Consider the following 17,264-nt stretch of genomic DNA (forward strand, 5'->3'; position numbering starts at 1 on the left):
TGTCTTTAATTTCATTTTTGGCGGCAGTTGCTACAAACAGTTAGTTGTATACTGAAACAGCTTTTTCTGCCATCTTTTTGTTTGCAAATTCTAATCATTCTAAAACTGTATTGTTTAATCAATTCAAATATAAATTGATACACTATATTAAAAAAGAGCGACCAGTCTATTATGGTTTTAAAATTCATATATTGTGTGGGAGTGATCACCCCTTCTCTGTGTTGATTATCTGTATTTTGAATATCTCTCACCACCTAAAACAAAAAGATGAAAATTTCGTCCATCTAAGTTGGTATTTATGTGACCTTTTAGATTAATAAAATCTTGTCTTGTTACGAAAATATAATATTACTCAGTTTGTGCAAAAAAGCATCAGTGAACTTGTTACAATGTAGTTACCATGGAGAACATAAATGCTTTTACTTTGGAGACTATATCAATATGGGCTGGTAAAACTCAAACCCAGTATATAATTAATTATTTTATCTTTGAAAAAAATTGATAATTTTTCACTTAAAACTTTTGAAATGTATTGATACAATATGATATCATTATAATATTCATAACCCAACTTTTTATTAACAAATTCAAAGTCCATAAAATATTTATTTTGAAAATGATACATGTGTGGTTTATATTAGTAATGTTTCTCGTTGATACTTGATTACTGCTCAACATAACCGGGTGGGTACTGAACTTGGATGTTTGGTGGACAGTTTGGTGTCTGACAACATTTTCCCGGACCTGGTGGATTCAGACTACAGGAAGGTGGGAGGTTCCATTTTAAACATCTGTCAAAAGTCAATAACTTTATTGATAAATGCATTAATAGTATTCATATGTCACAGGGTATTCCAGGAAATGTCTTGTGATTTATAAACGTCTAAATCCCTTTACAATATCTTTCATCCAAAGCATATTTGTTGCTTCTGAAATTAAGTATTGGAAAACTAATAACATTGAGAACATTAAATTCATATGTACTATTTCATTGTGATTGGAATTTTTTTAAATTTTATTTTTGACAAAAAGTAGTAATTAAAGTAATGTAAAATCATACCTATAGGTCGGTTTTTAATTATATATATTGCAATTCTTTATGATGACCCCTTTTTAAAGATATTGCCAAACTTACTTATAGTAACAAAAAACCGTGAATTTGAATAATTCTCCTACAATGTAAACTTACAATCCTGTGCAAGTGTATTTTCCAGTGGCGGCGTCGTGACACGTACAGCTGTATGTACAGCCATCCTTCCAAGTCTCTCCTTGTTGGTAAACGTGGTCCTTGTATACACAGCCTAAACACACGGTAATTCCACTTAGTCTCATGTGTTGTATATAATACGTACTATTCATGTACATTTATGCCAACATACTTATCATTGCTGTAAATCTGTTTTCTTGAAAATAGAAAAAAATGTTACATTGTTGAAACCAACTTTTTTTCGCGACGACTTTATTTCACAATAAATTGGTTCGCGGCGATAAATTTTGTGAAAGAGCTTCATCAACCCTTATGGCTATTTACAACCGTATAGCATGAACTGATTCGCGGCGAAAAATATTAGCGACGACAAGCTAAAGGTTTTCAATAAAATCGCGAAAATTTCTCTCACGCAAAGAAAAGTAGGTTTACATTATTTAATGACGTACAGATATTACTTCAAAATATGTGTTGTGTCTTTCATTTTTTATTTATCTTTCATGGCATCTTTCATTTTTTTTATATCAACCTGTAGATGATCCAGTAAAGGCACCATGATTTCCATTGCTGGTGCCAGGGCATTTATGACAGTAAGCCTGACAGTTCTTCAAGACCCAGTCAGTATATGTTGGATCGGAGCAGACACCTTTTCCGTAGTTGACACAGTTGTTAATTGCATCAGCACACGTTCCTAAAATAATGTAAAGAACTATATATGATAAGAGTTAAATTTGGCCCCCATCATTCGCCATTTTTCAAGTGTTTCGGGTACAATAAAATGTTAACTAATTTTTTAGAAGAGTTGTTATAGAATATATTTTTCATCTATTTATTTGATTTATTTGCACTCACTTGCAGTATATGACGTCAGAAGTGACGCCATTTCTATAATTCAATCAAAATCAGCCAAAAATTGACATTTTTCTTATCTATTTACGAATGGGAAATATAGAGCGCATGCTTGAACAAGGAAAATTTTTTTGTCACTTATTAGTCTTAGCTAGATACATCTCTGATTAAAATATTTTATTGTTTCAAGAATGCGCTCTATGTTTCCGGAAGAAAAAACTGCTAGAAAACAAGCTGTTTTACGCTAAAAATGCAAAAATGGCGGGAAAAGGTTGTCTTTACAATCTTATATTTCTAAATTGTGGGCACTTGAAACAAAATGAATATTATGTAAACACGTCACATACATATCTGTACTAGGAAAACAAAGAATGATAGTTAAATGATGATGTTCATTTTAGGGGGCCATTTTAGGACCTTATTATATATAGTCCTGGCCAGATTCAAAGAGTTACCGGTGGATAATTTTACAGTGTTATTGCACTGTTTAGAGGTTGTTTTATCTCTGGTGTTGTAATTAAAAGGAATATCAATGGAATTGGTAAGGATACAATGCATTATTGATGTAAATTGTTATTAATAATTTACAATTTGCAACGAGCTTTGATTACACCACAAATGATTCTGGGTCCTGTTTCTTCAAACTTGACTTTTGACGTTTTAACTTTAGTGAATCATTTTAGTCGTTTTAACTTTCAAGCTTAAATTATGTCTATGTCGCTCCAAGTAAACATCTCACCAATACTATTTTTTATCAAAGGTTTTACTTATATCTTTTAAAGAACATTTTGGCGTGTAAAACGTTACTTTATTCGATGATCTTGCGATGTATAATCAATATCTTGGGATGTAAGTTCTATTTCTTGTAATGTATATTCTACAATCTTGTAATGTTTGTTCGATATCTTGTGATGTATATTTTTTATCTCGTGATGTATATTCTGTACCTTGTAATATCTATTTAAAATCTTGTATTGTATGTTTAAAATTTTGTAATGTATGTTCGATAATATTGTGATGTAATTTCAATATATTGTAATGTGTATGGTATATATGTAATTTTCATTTATATATTTCAATCTCTTATGTTCATGTGTATTTTATATCTTAAAACATACATCACAAGAAATTTAACTTACATCATAAGATTTTGAATATACGTTACAGGAATGTTAAATATAACAATGTTTTACATGCCATAAAAAACAAAACATTGATAAGGTATAGACGTTATTCTGCTGTTTAAACAAAAATTAAAAATACAGTATTGATTTTGATTTGTAAAAAATGCATACTTTTCTATGAGAATGATGAAACCTATTTTTCATTCATAAAGTAGAGCTGTCTCTTGTAGTACATATAGATGTTAAAACATCAACGTATCATAGCATAGGGATATAAATTTGCATAAAGATATAAACTTTGCAATTACTGTGACAGTAAAATCGTGAAAATTTTAGAGTTACTCTTAAATTTGGCAAGCAAAAAAAAATAACACAGGTATATATCACAAAAGCTGTTCACCCATATTTGACAGAAAAATAAATTCAAATAAAGAATGATTTTCTTACCTGCTTGTCTACGATTCATTTCCTTAATTTTCTCGGAAGCGCCCAAAGCTGTAGACATGAAAACTAATACGACAATTCTATTCATTGTAAGGAACGTAGATTTAACTTGATTCTAGGCTCTTGTCATTCGTGCTTTGTGTTATCGTTTCGCTATTGTGCAGTCCTTTATATACACCTACTAAACTGTGACGTGATGCTTATGTTGTGATATTAGGTTACTTCAATTTGAAATTCATTGTCGTGTAAATTTGAGTTTTGATTTTTGTCAAAAATTATTTTTTCCGTTTTTGATGTTTACAATGCTTCAGTAAGCCATTTATGATAGTGGGTGTTGCTAAAACGCGAAACGGAAAACGGAACAAAAAGCAATACGGAAAATGTTATATAATGTTATTTACTTCAGAGATGTGTTTAACACGCTAAAAACGATATAATTAAAGTAATTTTTTAATATTGCTAAGACTGTTATCCATATTAAAATTAATTCAATGAGAATAATATGTATGATTTTCTCAAAACTAAAAATACATGTTTTGACCACTAGAAGTCCCAGTTTATCAAACTAAACAACATATCCAGCTCTCTATTCGGATTAAGTTGCAGGAATGTACAATCACGAAGGTAAACGTATAAAAACTGTAAAGTACTAGGAATAAGTAATCTAAAACGGTAGAAGATGTAGACAACGAATGCCGATATAAGACGAAAGAAATAAGAATTTGCACTAAATCTAGAAAGTTAGTGATCCAATAAAATGATTTTGTTTCGATTAAATGATCTTTAAAATAGCGAGACGAAATGGATAGCTAACAGATGTTGCAGCAAACCCCGTAACAACGATAATGGATGCTGTTCGCCTGTCATGTTTTTGATATCAGGATTGCTAATAATAAAGTTTTAGAAGCATGGATCACTAAAAATTTAATGTGGATGAGTGTACATCATGTTTGAATTTTTTTTTCAGAATAAATTTGAAACCCGAAGCAAGTTTCGAAGTCATGAAAAACACATCCAATCGCTTCAAAAAACTGCCCTACATTTTTACAAAAGGAAAGTCATCAAAAATTTAAAGTTATTTCAATAGCTTATTTAATCACAATGTGTGTACAGTTCATTTCTCCGTTTCGTACTTTATTAAGCAAATTGAATGATAGACATTCGTAAGAATTATATCAAACAATTAAGCAACCTTTTGAAAATAATCATTCATTAAATATGTCATTGAATTAATGATACAAAGTACTATAAATAGTTCCAGTCTATACAATATTTAAGCGATAAACGTCATAGTATTTTTTCCGTCTTCCGTTCCGTTCCGCATTTTAGCAACACCCTATAATAGTCAACCAAAATTTGAGTGCCAGTGGTCGAGTGATACGCGAGATACAGAGCTCAAAATTCTTGGTTTTGTAAACAAAGTTTTTATCTACAATTTTAATGTTGATAAGAAATTTCCAAGTTAAGACTTAAAATGAATGTGACAAACGCTAGGAACTGTTATTTTATGTTACAACAAATTAGAAGATAAAAAGAAATCAGCTTCAAGAAGAGTTTTTACTGGTATATTGACCAAATGTAAACAAAAACAGAGCCTTGTTTGCATAACAAAGAATTGTAAGCTTTGTATTTTGCTCTTAATTAACTCCACGACTGACACTCAAAATATGATTGATCAATAGAAATACATTTCTTAAGCTTTGTTAACAATAAAAAAAATTAAAAAGTCAAATTCGATAAAAATCGTGACCATGCCCCTTAAGCCAAATCTGCAAAATATGCGACATATAAATTAATATTATATTAATGTGAAACAAAAAAGGGTAGTCAGATCAATTCTTCGCCTCGGCAAAAGAGCTGAGATCATTAGTTTAGTATGAATCTCAATGTTTAGATATACAATTCTCAGTGAAATTGGGAAGAAGAACAAAAAAGGTGAAAAATTACCTTTGTCAGCAATTGGACAGAAAATCCTCTTCAATAATGATTTGCTAAGACCTTTGTTTTGTCCAACTAAAAAGTATAATTCAATTCACGTCCAATCCTACATTGTAAGTCATGAGAAAACTGCTCATTGACCCAAAACTACGACGAATATTCATACAGCATTTATGTCAATCATGTATGTTAATTAAACAAAATTGGAGTCATTTTTTTTCAGAAAAGTGTAAGTCAAAACAAAATAAAAAACAACAGGGGAGATATTATTTTTATGATACAGGCATCGTTGTCTTTTCTCTGTAATGTTGATGAAAGGAATAGATGTGATGTCAGTTTGCAATTCTGTCTGGTATTTCGACTTTTTTTCTTGCCGTTCTCCAATAAAAATTATGTAACGCTGCATTGGCTTCAAAAATGAACCGTATCTGGAATCCAGCTTTTAAAGCATCTCTGCTTCTTTACAAAATTGTATCTTTTTATTGTGTTCTATTTCATGTTAATAGTAGGGGAAAAGATAGACATATTGAGTCCACTTCTTTACAATGTTTTATCTTAACGATATTTAAAAATAAAAACCAGGACCGAGTAGCAAAATTATTAGGGTAGCTTTTGTAGAGATATTAATTCTTTTTTTTAAATTTTTTTTTCCCTAATTTAAAGGCCAACACTGATAAGCCTGACCAGCCTTTTGTGGTACAATAGACAATGCAGCTAATATGTGGGTAATTGAGCTAACGTTTTTCACAGATTTCACAAAAAGACTTATATTAAATATGTTTTGTCGCAACGTTATGCATTTTTTTTTCTTTTAAGCTTAAAAGCAATATAATTAACTAATGAAGAAGTAACAAATTACATTTTTGAATACTTTGTCAAGACATAATTATACTGACAACAATCTATGAACAACTTTATTACTGTAACAACATATACAACAACATTAATTAGCATTGTTTAAATTACAGGTACCTCGAAAATGTATTCTGCAAAAATAAGGAGGATATGATAACTTCTTTTCAACTGTTGGGTAAGTATATATAATTCGACTATTTTTTGTTAATTTTCAACGTTCTTAGCTGCGTTTAACGAAAGCACTGACGACAAAGTCGTAAATATTTTCAGTTTCATTGAATGATATTTAACGAAAAAAGCGTAATAAAACCATACTTAAACAACCATTCTGATGTTTATAATTATATTTTACAGCCATGAGAATAAAACATTGATTAGTTTGTGATTAGTTAGCGTTCATTAATTTAGTCGTAAGTCGTTGCTCGTTCTTTTGCAAAACGCACAACTGATTGTTGGCATAATGCGCATAAAGTGCATATTCTCAAACAAGTTCACAAAAGTGCATTAAACAACTGATAAATCCCATACTACTTTTCAGATACTGTATATCTAAAACTATATTTGTCCGAATGACCAAGATAGAAAGTTACATAAATAGACTCATACATGTTCTCCTTGTACTAGAGGTTTGATTGGTACTCAAAACTACACCATTTCATCAAGTGCAGGGGAACATTGTTTTTTGCAATCAGAAGAATAATTTTAAAAGTTTTAAGAATTATTTATTTTATTGACACCTGTTGTTCGGTTTGATTTTGATAGTAAAACTTATAATATGACGCAATATGGTACTGAAAATTTCAGTAAAGTGGCATTTATAAATCTTTATAACTGTCTGTATTTGATTGCAAACACCCTCAGACTGGTCATTCTTCCCAACCTGTTCAAGACTGCTTTTGCATTAGATAATGCAAAACGCAATAATTGTTTTACTTTCTGTTTGATTTTTCAATATGGTTGGAAAAGTTTTTCTTAATATCATATATTTTACCATGTTTATAATAATTTCAAAGAAACGCCTGGCGATCCGTAATAATTCAAACTGATGTAAGTGAGCCTTGTTGATGGAAACTGTCAAAACAATATTTAATCATTGAAAAAAAAGTGTATTGATTTTACTTGCTTTTATGGCATATGCTTTGGTTGATGTCGGTTTTCTTTTCAATCATAAAGTCGTTTGTCTCTGTAGAGTACGGTGAACAAAGATAAATTACACGCGACTTGCGCATGCATTATACTAATTTTGATAAGTATTATCAGTGTTAGTCAAATAAAAAATTACAGACATTTACAGTGATAGTAGAAAAGTGCCATGACGCAATGTGTACACAAGCATTGAAAAATATTGTCATTTAGAGTGTAGTCAATATGTTTGTAATGTAAAGATATACAAAGAAGTATTTTAAAACGGCAAAAAGAACACAATGAATCTTAATGAGATATTTTTATATCAATTTTTTCGACAAAGTGTGATTTTTAAAGATCGTTAATAATGAACATTTAAACAGAGAATTTTCGCTCGGGTTTATCTTCTTTTTCATAATGAAGATGTGTCATGTTGAAATTTTGAATTAACCGGCTGGCATTAGATAAAAATTTACATGACAAAGTTGTCTTGTTGTAAATTCATATTTACTAACACCCAGTAAGTTCAAAATTGTCAACAAAAAAGAAGGATTTCATCCTCAGATATAGTTTACATTCTTAAATTAGCCAGAATGGATAAAAGATTATCAGCCCCCCCCCTCCCCCCCCCGTTATAAATCCCCATAAGAGGTATGTTTTCGATTCGGTCATTTCCTCGAATTAAAAGAACTAGGGGACATGTCAATTAGGAATTCTTTGACGGATATGTGCATGAGAATTTTTTTTTAAATGATGGAAAATGAAATAAGGGACAACTTCTTTTATGTATAAATTTTCAAATATTTTTATGATCATCAATTTAACACAAAGAAATAAAATTACCTCTTTGCATAATCTTTATTTAATTCTATATAACAGTTCTTTTTGATCACTCAGAAATCCCAACCGTCAATGATTAACAATTGATATCAGATTTTAACTCAAGAAGTTTAAGAGGAATCAGATTTGAGGTTGTCACATAGGAGATGTCTTTTGTTAAACCCTGTAGGGTAGAGATGAAGAAAGCTGAGGTCACACCCTGTACAAACTGACGGTACTCTGTTAAATGGGTGTCGTTTGTTGTCTTGCAGAAGTGGGTTACATGACACACTGCACAAAACATCAAACAAAAAAAAATTAGAAAATGTTAACAATAATTATCTTCTTGAGCGATATCATCTAAAGTATAGAATGTTTGAAATTATACATATGAAAATTGTATACATACTTTCCCACCCCGCTGGATCCAGTATGTCACAGTGTCCAAAATCCTGACAAATCAAAGGCAGACTGTAGTGTTTTTAAATTTTGATTTCTTTATAATTTGTTTCTTTAATGCAACATAAATTAGGTACCATATTTATATCGAATAAGAATATCTAGATAATACTGCCAGAAAATTATAAAATGCTTTCATTCAAAAAGGATGCAGAATATGTCTACTTATACAGTCATATTCTTACAGGAGGTAGAATTTCGGTAAAAGGCGGTTCTTGATACCAATCAAAAATCTTCAGCGTTTTTGTCATTGACATGATTTTGAGAACAATGCTTCTGGAAAGATTTTCGATGTCCTTAAAGTGTCCTTTTCTTTTGCAATAGAAAAGCGGTCTCTAGAGAGTTTACTAGCTAATACATACCGCTACATTCATGACAATTCGAGGACAGGACCAAATATCGTACAACTTGTTGTAGTCAAAACCAGGAATGGCGCATTTCAATCCCTCCTCGGAGAGCTGTGTTCCGTACATTAAGGCAGGCATGTCATTTTTGATGGGAGAATCAACGTCAGCCGTGAAAGGTTCCAAAAATGCAGTAGACTGGAAATATAACGAATAATTATCAGTTTCAATTATTTTAAAATATGGCAAAACGTAGACATCATTTTACAGTTTTCACTGATATATATCTTCATGATTTACAAGTAAAAAGAAGCAAGTCCTCAGTTTGGAATAGTGACAGACATTGGTATATTTGGTCAAACGTTGCCAAATAAGAACAGATATACGTTAAAATTTCATTGACGCGATGATTTTTTTTCCATCAGGGCATCACAAAATTAATTAAATCAAGTTAAGTACTTTGAATAGATTTCTCTTTTCTTTAATCATTTTCATGCTGACGTCACATCCTGACGAATGACAAAGCAGCCCTGTTGAGTTGAAGACAGGTGTTGATTCGGTTCTGTTTCTGAAATAGTTTTCCAACTGAAATAGAATATTTTGGCATTTATTTTGCAGAAGTTGATAGTTTCTCTATTCTGTTATTCTAATGGGTTCTGGTTTTATATTGTTACAATCTTACCCAAGTCAGTTGTTTGAAAAATTTGTCAATGTCCTGCTTTCCATATTTTGGTGGTTTGGTGAATTGCATCCTCTCGTCGTAAACGGGAAACTGGTAGTCCACTCCAAACACGAAGAAACCATGTGAAGCAATGGAGGATAGGACAACCGTGTATAGCTCGGATAGGACGTACGTGTTTAGACCGCCCAGGAAAATCACAACTGGATAGTCACCATTTTCCAATGGGAAAAACGCTGAAATGTGATTAAATAATCATTATAATTTGGTTTTTTCAAAATCATAACAGAAAACCATGTCTTTAATTGTTTGGTTTTTTTTTTTAATTATTTTATGGTTACAAATTTATTAAGTCATTTTTTTTTATTTTGTGTCTTAAATGAATTAACCTTTACTGAATGTTATATTAGGAAACGTATTCGAATTAATATGATTCGCTGGCATAGACACACATGCAAAGGAAAGGTGTATTTACTTTAAGACAACAAGTGATGATATCATTAAAAATCAACACGGAATAAATAGAAAAACATTTCTATGACAGTGTTGTTACCTATTGTATGTAGCGGACTCCCAACTATGGTTTCCGACAGTGTAATTTGACCGACTTTTAGGAGACCTTGTTTGTACGGATTCCCTTTGTCTACGTAAATACCGCCCACAATAGCACATGCTTAAAAGACAAAACAAATTTAATATGTTATCTTCACATTACTGGGGTACATGTAAAAAAAAATTATCACAAGCATTTCAAATGTTATTATACTTTAAACAATATGGAATATGAATGTGTTTATTGCATGTAAAGGCCAAAACTTGACGGTCTTTTGGTTAAAATGGTGAACCAATTCTTGTTTTACAAGCCTTAGACATTAATTTTGAAGCTGGTTCGAAAGCCCGACATTAAAATATAGTCATGCAGTGATCATTTGAACACTAGTTTTTATCGTATGCATTTTAACATCAGAAGTAAACATTTTTGTATGAACACGTCGAAAAATATAACTGTATGTGTATTGTATTTTGCATCTGTCATGTATGTGTTCAAAGATATCCCCTCTCCTCGATATTAAAAAAGTATGATGTTTTTATATTTGAAACCAAAACATAAATGGAATAATAATCCCAACTTACTTGCAAATAAGCTTAATATCACGTCACGTTTCATCTTCTTCAGCTTATTAAATCGACATGTATGGTATTTACGATAATATAAATACTTGTAAATGTAAATAAACAACAACCCAGACGGTCACGAGTGCTCGATTGATAACGTTGACCTGTATTAAATACCTGTATGTATTAACTATTTATCGAGGATCTATTTAATTATGGGGTCAATTTGATAATCCATTTCCATTTATATTTAAGGTAAATGTATCAGTGAACCCCATGATGTGCAAAGACGAAAGATGTTGGTTCCTGTTATATGGACAAGAATCCAATTTGATCGTTTCAATTGTAATGAAATCATACAGTATCATATCACAAACCGAATATTTTTACACCTTGTTTTACCTAGAGGTTATCTGTATTTTGCCCAATCATGTATAGCTGCAGATCTGCACCTATATAGAAAGTCGTGTCTACAGACCGTGGCTCTCTCCGTTAAGATAAAATATTGTACCGCTCCGCAAAATGATCTGAATGACATACGCATTTACCATATTGACAGTATACAATGTACATGAAGCTACACATACATGTAACACATTAAAAATATTCCCTTTTTAATCATTTTTTTATTTTTACAAATGTTCATAGTGTACAAGCTCTGTTGCGAACGCTTTGAAGCCGGCAAAGGTTTCCTCTCCGGCGGGGATGATGTAGGAGGTAGGGGCAACGAATCCGTGTAGGCCGGTGTCTCTTAGCTCCACAGTGTAAGAATACTTCACTCCGCATGCGCCCTTGGCATAATCGTCAGCTCCTCCGGCTGCAGCATCTGGAAAATTTAATGACGTCATCATTTCAAAGCATCAATCCCATCTAGCATAGGTAGGAATGCTATATAGTGATTAATTTTATTTTTTTAAAGACATTTGAATTATGTTTGAAATGCATACATGATCAGCAGACCCTTTTATTTATCAAGGAGATTTTTGTAGAAATAATTCTATACGAGTTATCTCGCTTGTTGGAGAGGCGTTATACCTTAAGGAGTGAAAAAAAAAAGATTGGATCCAACAGCAATTGATATGCGATTGGTGTTTAATTACTCTAGGTATAGGACTTTAAACAACCCTAGATAACTCTTAACTATTCTATTAATATTTAGAAAGGTTACATACACAGGACCCGGGTGTCCTCCCCTACAGTAAATGTCCTCCCGTGTGTGTGACGAATTGCAGTTGCTGCAGATCGGCCCAGATGATCCTTTAAAGTAAAAAAAGCTTCACTTCAAAATACAAGCTACTGTACACAAAAGACAATTGTTTTGTTATCATTAGAAACACGTTTCTTGATAAAATTTCGACGGATCAAAAAAATAAAAATTAGATGGTTCATTTTTTAAAATTTCGTTCATATGAGTTAATTTCAAAATGTTATCAATAATGGCCATCTCACCAAGTCCCTGTAATCGGCGGGTAAGATTGGGGTGTAGCCCCAGGGATAGATCCAGTATTGTCCGTATGTGTGCACGTTCAGGTAGGCGATCAGGTTGCTATGGCTGCACAGGAAGTTCTGAAGATGTTTGGTCTCTATTTCTGACGTGGCGTGAGTTCCTGCGTGGACCTCTTCACATGGATTACGGCTTCCGCCATTGTCTGTGGAAAGTGAGTGAAAGCTGGATTTTCTCTTTTATATATATATATATATATATATATATATATATATATATATATATATATATATTATAGCTGTCCTATAGGCAGCTACATAATGTACTTGCATGCACTTATTTTTATGATAGTTCAGACAAAGAATTTTTGTTGCGAGAAATGAGCGCAAATCAATGCACCGTTTTGGTTGAAGTTGAAAATCTTGCTAAACTAGACAATTAACATATTTATATAGCAATTTCTATCTAACGGGAAATAAATCTTTTAAGTACAGTTTGTAATGATATCATTTGCACCAAAAAGGCATAGAGAGTTGATTTTACCAGGGTTCCAGTGATAAGCAAAGTTCCTGTTGAGGTCTACACCATGGCAGCCACTGATTACAGGCCGTCTGTTCTTTCTCCACATTCTGTCCTATAAATATATAAACCAAGGCCGTAACCTTCAGGGCATATGCTGAAGTATATACATTATCACATTTTCGGGCATTGTTTTAAAAGCTTTTATCAGATGCACTCTGATTTTTTTTACAAATTCATCTTGAAGTTCATTTTCTCTTAAGTCTTAAAATAGATGACTTTAAAGAACCGTTGAGAGTCATAGCAAGAGTTTATGCGTGAAGAGAGGGTAAAAGCTTTTTTCTTCAATTAATGAAGGCACCAGTATTTGCGGTATATATCTTACGTGGCTTCGACTGTATTCGTAACCATCGGGGTTTACCACAGGAGCAAAGTAGAAATCGAACTTTCCGAGGAGAGCGTCGATTGTTCTGTCTTGACTGGGATTGTTGGCAATCTGGAAAAGAGCATGTTAATAATCAGTGAGAGGAAACACCGTTTATGCAATGACCAAGTCCAAACACACAGAACCAAAACAAAATTGCAACAGGGCAAAAGCTTTTCTTAACACATACATTGTCAATATTAATTGTATATTTAATTTATTGCTGATTTAATTATTGTAGTGCAGGTGTAGAAAATGCAAAAAGCTACCTTCTACAAGACAAAACTGCATCCAAATTTGATTTTATGTACATATATTTGAGGAAATACTTTGGGCATAAAAAAGCAAGTAAATACTCTTAATAACTGGACTATTTTAAAACTAAAAGTGACCTATCGATGCAAAAATAGAAGAAGCTTTGTTGACCTGATCAATAAAGTAGAGGACTGTGGTAACTGCCAGCCATTCCCTGGCGTGGATTCCCCCATCAGCGTAGATGGCCTTCTTGTTGGCGCCGAGGTTGTTGCTGATCTACAGTAAAAGGACTGTATCCATCGAAAGAAATCTTTTGGTAAATACGTTAATTGACTGTATCATTCGAATAAATCATTTGGTATATACATGTACGTTAATTAAGCATTGAATCATTATTTTTTGTAAAGATGTGGTCTCATAACTGCAACGGTGTGTGCATACAAATTGAATAACGCGCGCTGGCGCGATATGAAAATTTGTTTGCACACACCGTTGCAGTTATGAGACCACATCCTTCAAAAAATAATGATTCAATGCTTATATTTACGATTTTTAACATTTATTCTCTTCACAAAAACATGATTTATTTTCAAAAATCTCTGCCTTATTCGACGAGTAATGTGCAATTAACGGAAGAGCCATTGGAACAGCCGAATCATGCTGACAAAAATAGTGCACAGAGATTTGATAACTTATAAAAGAATTTTATTTTTCATTCTTTAATTTGATGATAGTAAGAAATTAATCAATTGAATTCATTTTACTGTTAAAATATGTTTACATCAAGAAATATTTATCAGCGTAAGAATAATATCATGTCGTGATCTGGCTTGAAGTCGCGATGAGAGTCAGTCATGTTCTTCGAGAAATACTAAAGGAAGACTGTATTCATACGCACCAGATTTGGTGATTGGGTCTTCTGTGTTATGCGTAAAAATCACTCAAATAAATCAATGCAATTTGATAGGGGGAAAGAAAGAAAATATAAATATTTGACTATATCACTCGCATGAATCATTTGGTATAAACGTTCATTGACTGTATCATTCGAATGAATCATTTGGTATATACGTTAATTGGGACTTTTGTATTCCGAAACAATTGATCTTGCTTCACCTTCCCGGCAAATTTTTAAATAAATCTCCTCCGGATGTTTCTTTAATCTGAGCAGGTCATTTAAAAAAATCTACTGTAATATTTCTATCAGGTATATTTCTGTCGTTTAACCTACAATTATACCTTTACGTATTTGATAGCTCTGCCCTCGTAAGAATTTCCCATGGTGTGTACAGTCACGTGAGGATTGGCAGAAGCCAGCGAGTCGAGGTAGGCATTGATCTACAAAAGACAACAGACGGGCGAGTTTAGTTTTCGTCAGGTGTGTGTTTGCAAACAGTCCTAAAGTTGATATATAAATCAAAGAGCTGAAGGGATGGATACATACGGAAGCGTGGTCGTTGAAAGCACCGATACTGAAAGTTGCTCGGCGATCGCGACCAGTGGAAATTTCGTCAATAAGTCTGTAAAAATAAAACCCGATTTGGTTTGTTTTGGTTTTGGTATGTTTGTTTTTTGTTTTGTTTTAGTTTTTTTTTTTTTTTTTTTTTTTTGGGGGGGGGGGGGGTTGTTGTTGTTGTTGTTGGTTTTTTTTTTGAGGAGGGGGGGGGGCGGGAGCAGAAGTGATAAATTTTAGTAGAAAGTCACAGCAAATATATATTTTAAAAGTATTATTTCTATGTGATACACATACATTTACTTATTTCACATATTTGAAAAAAGATAACACGATGACCCACTTTTGAACGTCCGTGATCCAGTGGTTGGCCTTGAGACCTAGAGCCTCGATGTCATTGACAAAGTCTGTGATCTGTTCAGGGTCCACTCTGACGTCAAAAGTCTCATTGAGATAGCGAGGAGACTTCCAAATGTCAAGCTAATTACAGAATGGTAAATTATTGAAAGTTTAATGACCTTCTTTAACATTACTAAACATTGGCCACATGGTCGAACTATATATTCACACGAGTACATATATCACAGGAATCTTCTCTCAAGAACCGTATGGAAGGAGAGTGTATACAAAATGATTCCAGTGGACTAAATAAGTGACACGTTCATTAAGTCTTTTTATAGTTATACATGTACATGTATATGTGTTATGAAACCTATAAGAAAGTCCAAGTGCATGTAGTTGACCTGGTTAATATAATACATGTGCGTTTCAAGAACTTCAAATACGAAGAAGAAAAAGGTATATAATTATAAAATCTCTCTCTCTCTCTCTCTCTCTCTCTCTCTCTCTCTCTCTCTCTCTCTCTCTCTCTCTCATATATTATGAAATGCACAGAGATAAAAATGAAATATCTCACGTGGTACTTTTTAGCCAAAGAGAGCAGCTCGTGCACATCTTCGATTGTTTTGGGCAAGATCTGGAGTACTTCGTGCCTGTAAATTAATAGGATAATGTAAACACGGCCATACATACATGTATGTACAGATAGGGCGTGAAGATTGTACCTATCTGTGATATGTTTTATAAAAAAAATTATCGATGAATTTATCTGTATGTTTCATGGTTACAAAAACGGGAGAAAGTATCTATCAAAGTGAATCTTATAACGTTGAATTCCTTGTAAAGTTGACATTTAAACCGTATTTATATTCATTGCTAAAAGTTTTTTTTTTAAAGGGTTCCTTATTCTTGTCAAACGTTTGAAATAAATGCTATACGTATGTGACAAGCATACCCATCATATCTAATAGTTGGGTTCGGGACGGACCAAGCGGTCGTACTCAGCATTACCCCCAGGACGAGTTGTGTCCACATCTTTGGTCAATCTGTAATAATATAGGTATACATACACATGTATAGCATGTAATGGGGAGAGGAGATGAGGGTAGGGGTTGGGGTTGGTTGTGAACATCACATGCACGAACACATTAAAATTTCCGATTTTCATATTATCTTAATATGTCACCTTTTCTTAATCAATGTGGGAATGTACAAATAAATAACTGCACTTGCTTTGTTAATTAATTAAGCATGAACGAATGGTCATTACGTTTGTAAAACTTGACCATATGATGGTCGGTAACGTTTAACTTGTTGAACATACCTGTGACACGATGGAAGTAAATTGTTCGAGTTATCTCACCGAGGCATTGATAAGGGAAAGACGTTGTACATCTTAGTACTTAGCTCCAATGCTCCACTTTATCTCTTACATATACAAAAAAAAAATTAAAACACTTGTGTACATTTAAAAAATGTTACGGTTATTTCATGTAGATCTATATATATCGCCCGCGCATGACCAACCTATAGTCATTTAAAGTAAACTGTATTTATTCTACATGTCTATTGTGACTTTGATAAAGAAGAGAACGTATATTTCGAAAGTGTCTGAAAATCACTTTCGCGAGGCCGAGGTACAGGTTGTGATCAATTGAAATTTATTAACTTAGCTAATGTTAAATCCAAATCGTACGCTATGTTCACGCCTTTTAGTTAATCACCATCGACCAGAAATAATCTTTTATCTAAAACCTGACGGAAGTCACGAAAACTCACACAACACGATTTTGATAATTTAAATAAAAATTATATCACACAGAGGCTTTTTTTCTAAAGTTTCTAAAGACACCTCTAATTATTTGAATTGT

At 32.6% G+C, this 17,264-nt stretch overlaps 3 protein-coding genes across 4 annotated transcripts in view; all 3 read right to left on the minus strand.

Annotated features, from left to right (window-relative positions):
- Positions 1-17,264, minus strand: part of LOC105346494 (carboxypeptidase B) — a 32,188-nt gene that overhangs the window by 12,217 nt on the left and 2,707 nt on the right. Inside the window, exons 2-13 of one of the 2 annotated variants that reach the window (XM_066079238.1) lie at positions 16,718-16,819; positions 16,349-16,439; positions 15,971-16,046; positions 15,398-15,534; positions 15,046-15,121; positions 14,841-14,939; positions 13,773-13,877; positions 13,308-13,418; positions 12,947-13,037; positions 12,409-12,608; positions 12,132-12,216; positions 11,585-11,785 (exon numbers count right to left, since the gene is read on the minus strand). In XM_066079238.1, coding sequence (XP_065935310.1) covers positions 11,592-11,785; positions 12,132-12,216; positions 12,409-12,608; positions 12,947-13,037; positions 13,308-13,418; positions 13,773-13,877; positions 14,841-14,939; positions 15,046-15,121; positions 15,398-15,534; positions 15,971-16,046; positions 16,349-16,428 — 1,254 coding nt within the window. In that variant the 5' untranslated portion in view covers positions 16,429-16,439; positions 16,718-16,819 and the 3' untranslated portion in view covers positions 11,585-11,591. Of the gene's footprint in view, positions 1-11,560; positions 11,786-12,131; positions 12,217-12,408; positions 12,609-12,946; positions 13,038-13,307; positions 13,419-13,772; positions 13,878-14,840; positions 14,940-15,045; positions 15,122-15,397; positions 15,535-15,970; positions 16,047-16,348; positions 16,440-16,717; positions 16,820-17,264 lie in introns of those variants that run through there. The other variant, XM_034480577.2, reaches the window with a different exon arrangement.
- Positions 593-3,787, minus strand: LOC105346497 (CCN family member 3). The gene is made up of 4 exons (XM_011455067.4): positions 3,628-3,787; positions 1,737-1,898; positions 1,190-1,301; positions 593-791 (listed from the first exon to the last, which is right to left on the minus strand). Exons 1-4 carry the CDS (start codon positions 3,710-3,712, stop codon positions 665-667), a joined length of 486 nt encoding a protein of 161 aa, XP_011453369.3. The 5' UTR covers positions 3,713-3,787; the 3' UTR covers positions 593-664.
- LOC105346495 (uncharacterized) lies at positions 6,463-11,134 on the minus strand. The gene is made up of 7 exons (XM_011455066.4): positions 10,978-11,134; positions 10,397-10,516; positions 9,847-10,079; positions 9,624-9,749; positions 9,183-9,362; positions 8,771-8,813; positions 6,463-8,652 (listed from the first exon to the last, which is right to left on the minus strand). The coding sequence occupies exons 1-7, from the start codon at positions 11,009-11,011 to the stop codon at positions 8,459-8,461; spliced, it is 930 nt and encodes a 309-aa protein (XP_011453368.3). The 5' UTR covers positions 11,012-11,134; the 3' UTR covers positions 6,463-8,458.

The sequence above is a fragment of the Magallana gigas genome, chromosome 3, assembly GCF_963853765.1.
Source record: "Magallana gigas chromosome 3, xbMagGiga1.1, whole genome shotgun sequence".
NCBI lineage: Eukaryota > Metazoa > Mollusca > Bivalvia > Ostreida > Ostreidae > Magallana > Magallana gigas.

Coding starts and splice junctions, on each gene's coding strand:
- LOC105346497 (XM_011455067.4), bottom strand. CDS start 3,712: ATGAATAGAATTGTCGTATTAGTTTTCATGTCTACAGCTTTGGGCGCT. Junction 1,899..3,627: donor AATGAATCGTAGACAAGCAG/GTAAGAAAATCA, acceptor ACATTATTTTAG/GAACGTGTGCTGATGCAATT. Junction 1,302..1,736: donor CTTTACTGGATCATCTACAG/GTTGATATAAAA, acceptor CCGTGTGTTTAG/GCTGTGTATACAAGGACCAC.
- LOC105346495 (XM_011455066.4), bottom strand. CDS start 11,011: ATGAAACGTGACGTGATATTAAGCTTATTTGCAA. Junction 8,814..9,182: donor GAATTGTCATGAATGTAGCG/GTATGTATTAGC, acceptor TTGATTTGTCAG/GATTTTGGACACTGTGACAT. Junction 8,653..8,770: donor GGATCCAGCGGGGTGGGAAA/GTATGTATACAA, acceptor TGTTTTGTGCAG/TGTGTCATGTAACCCACTTC.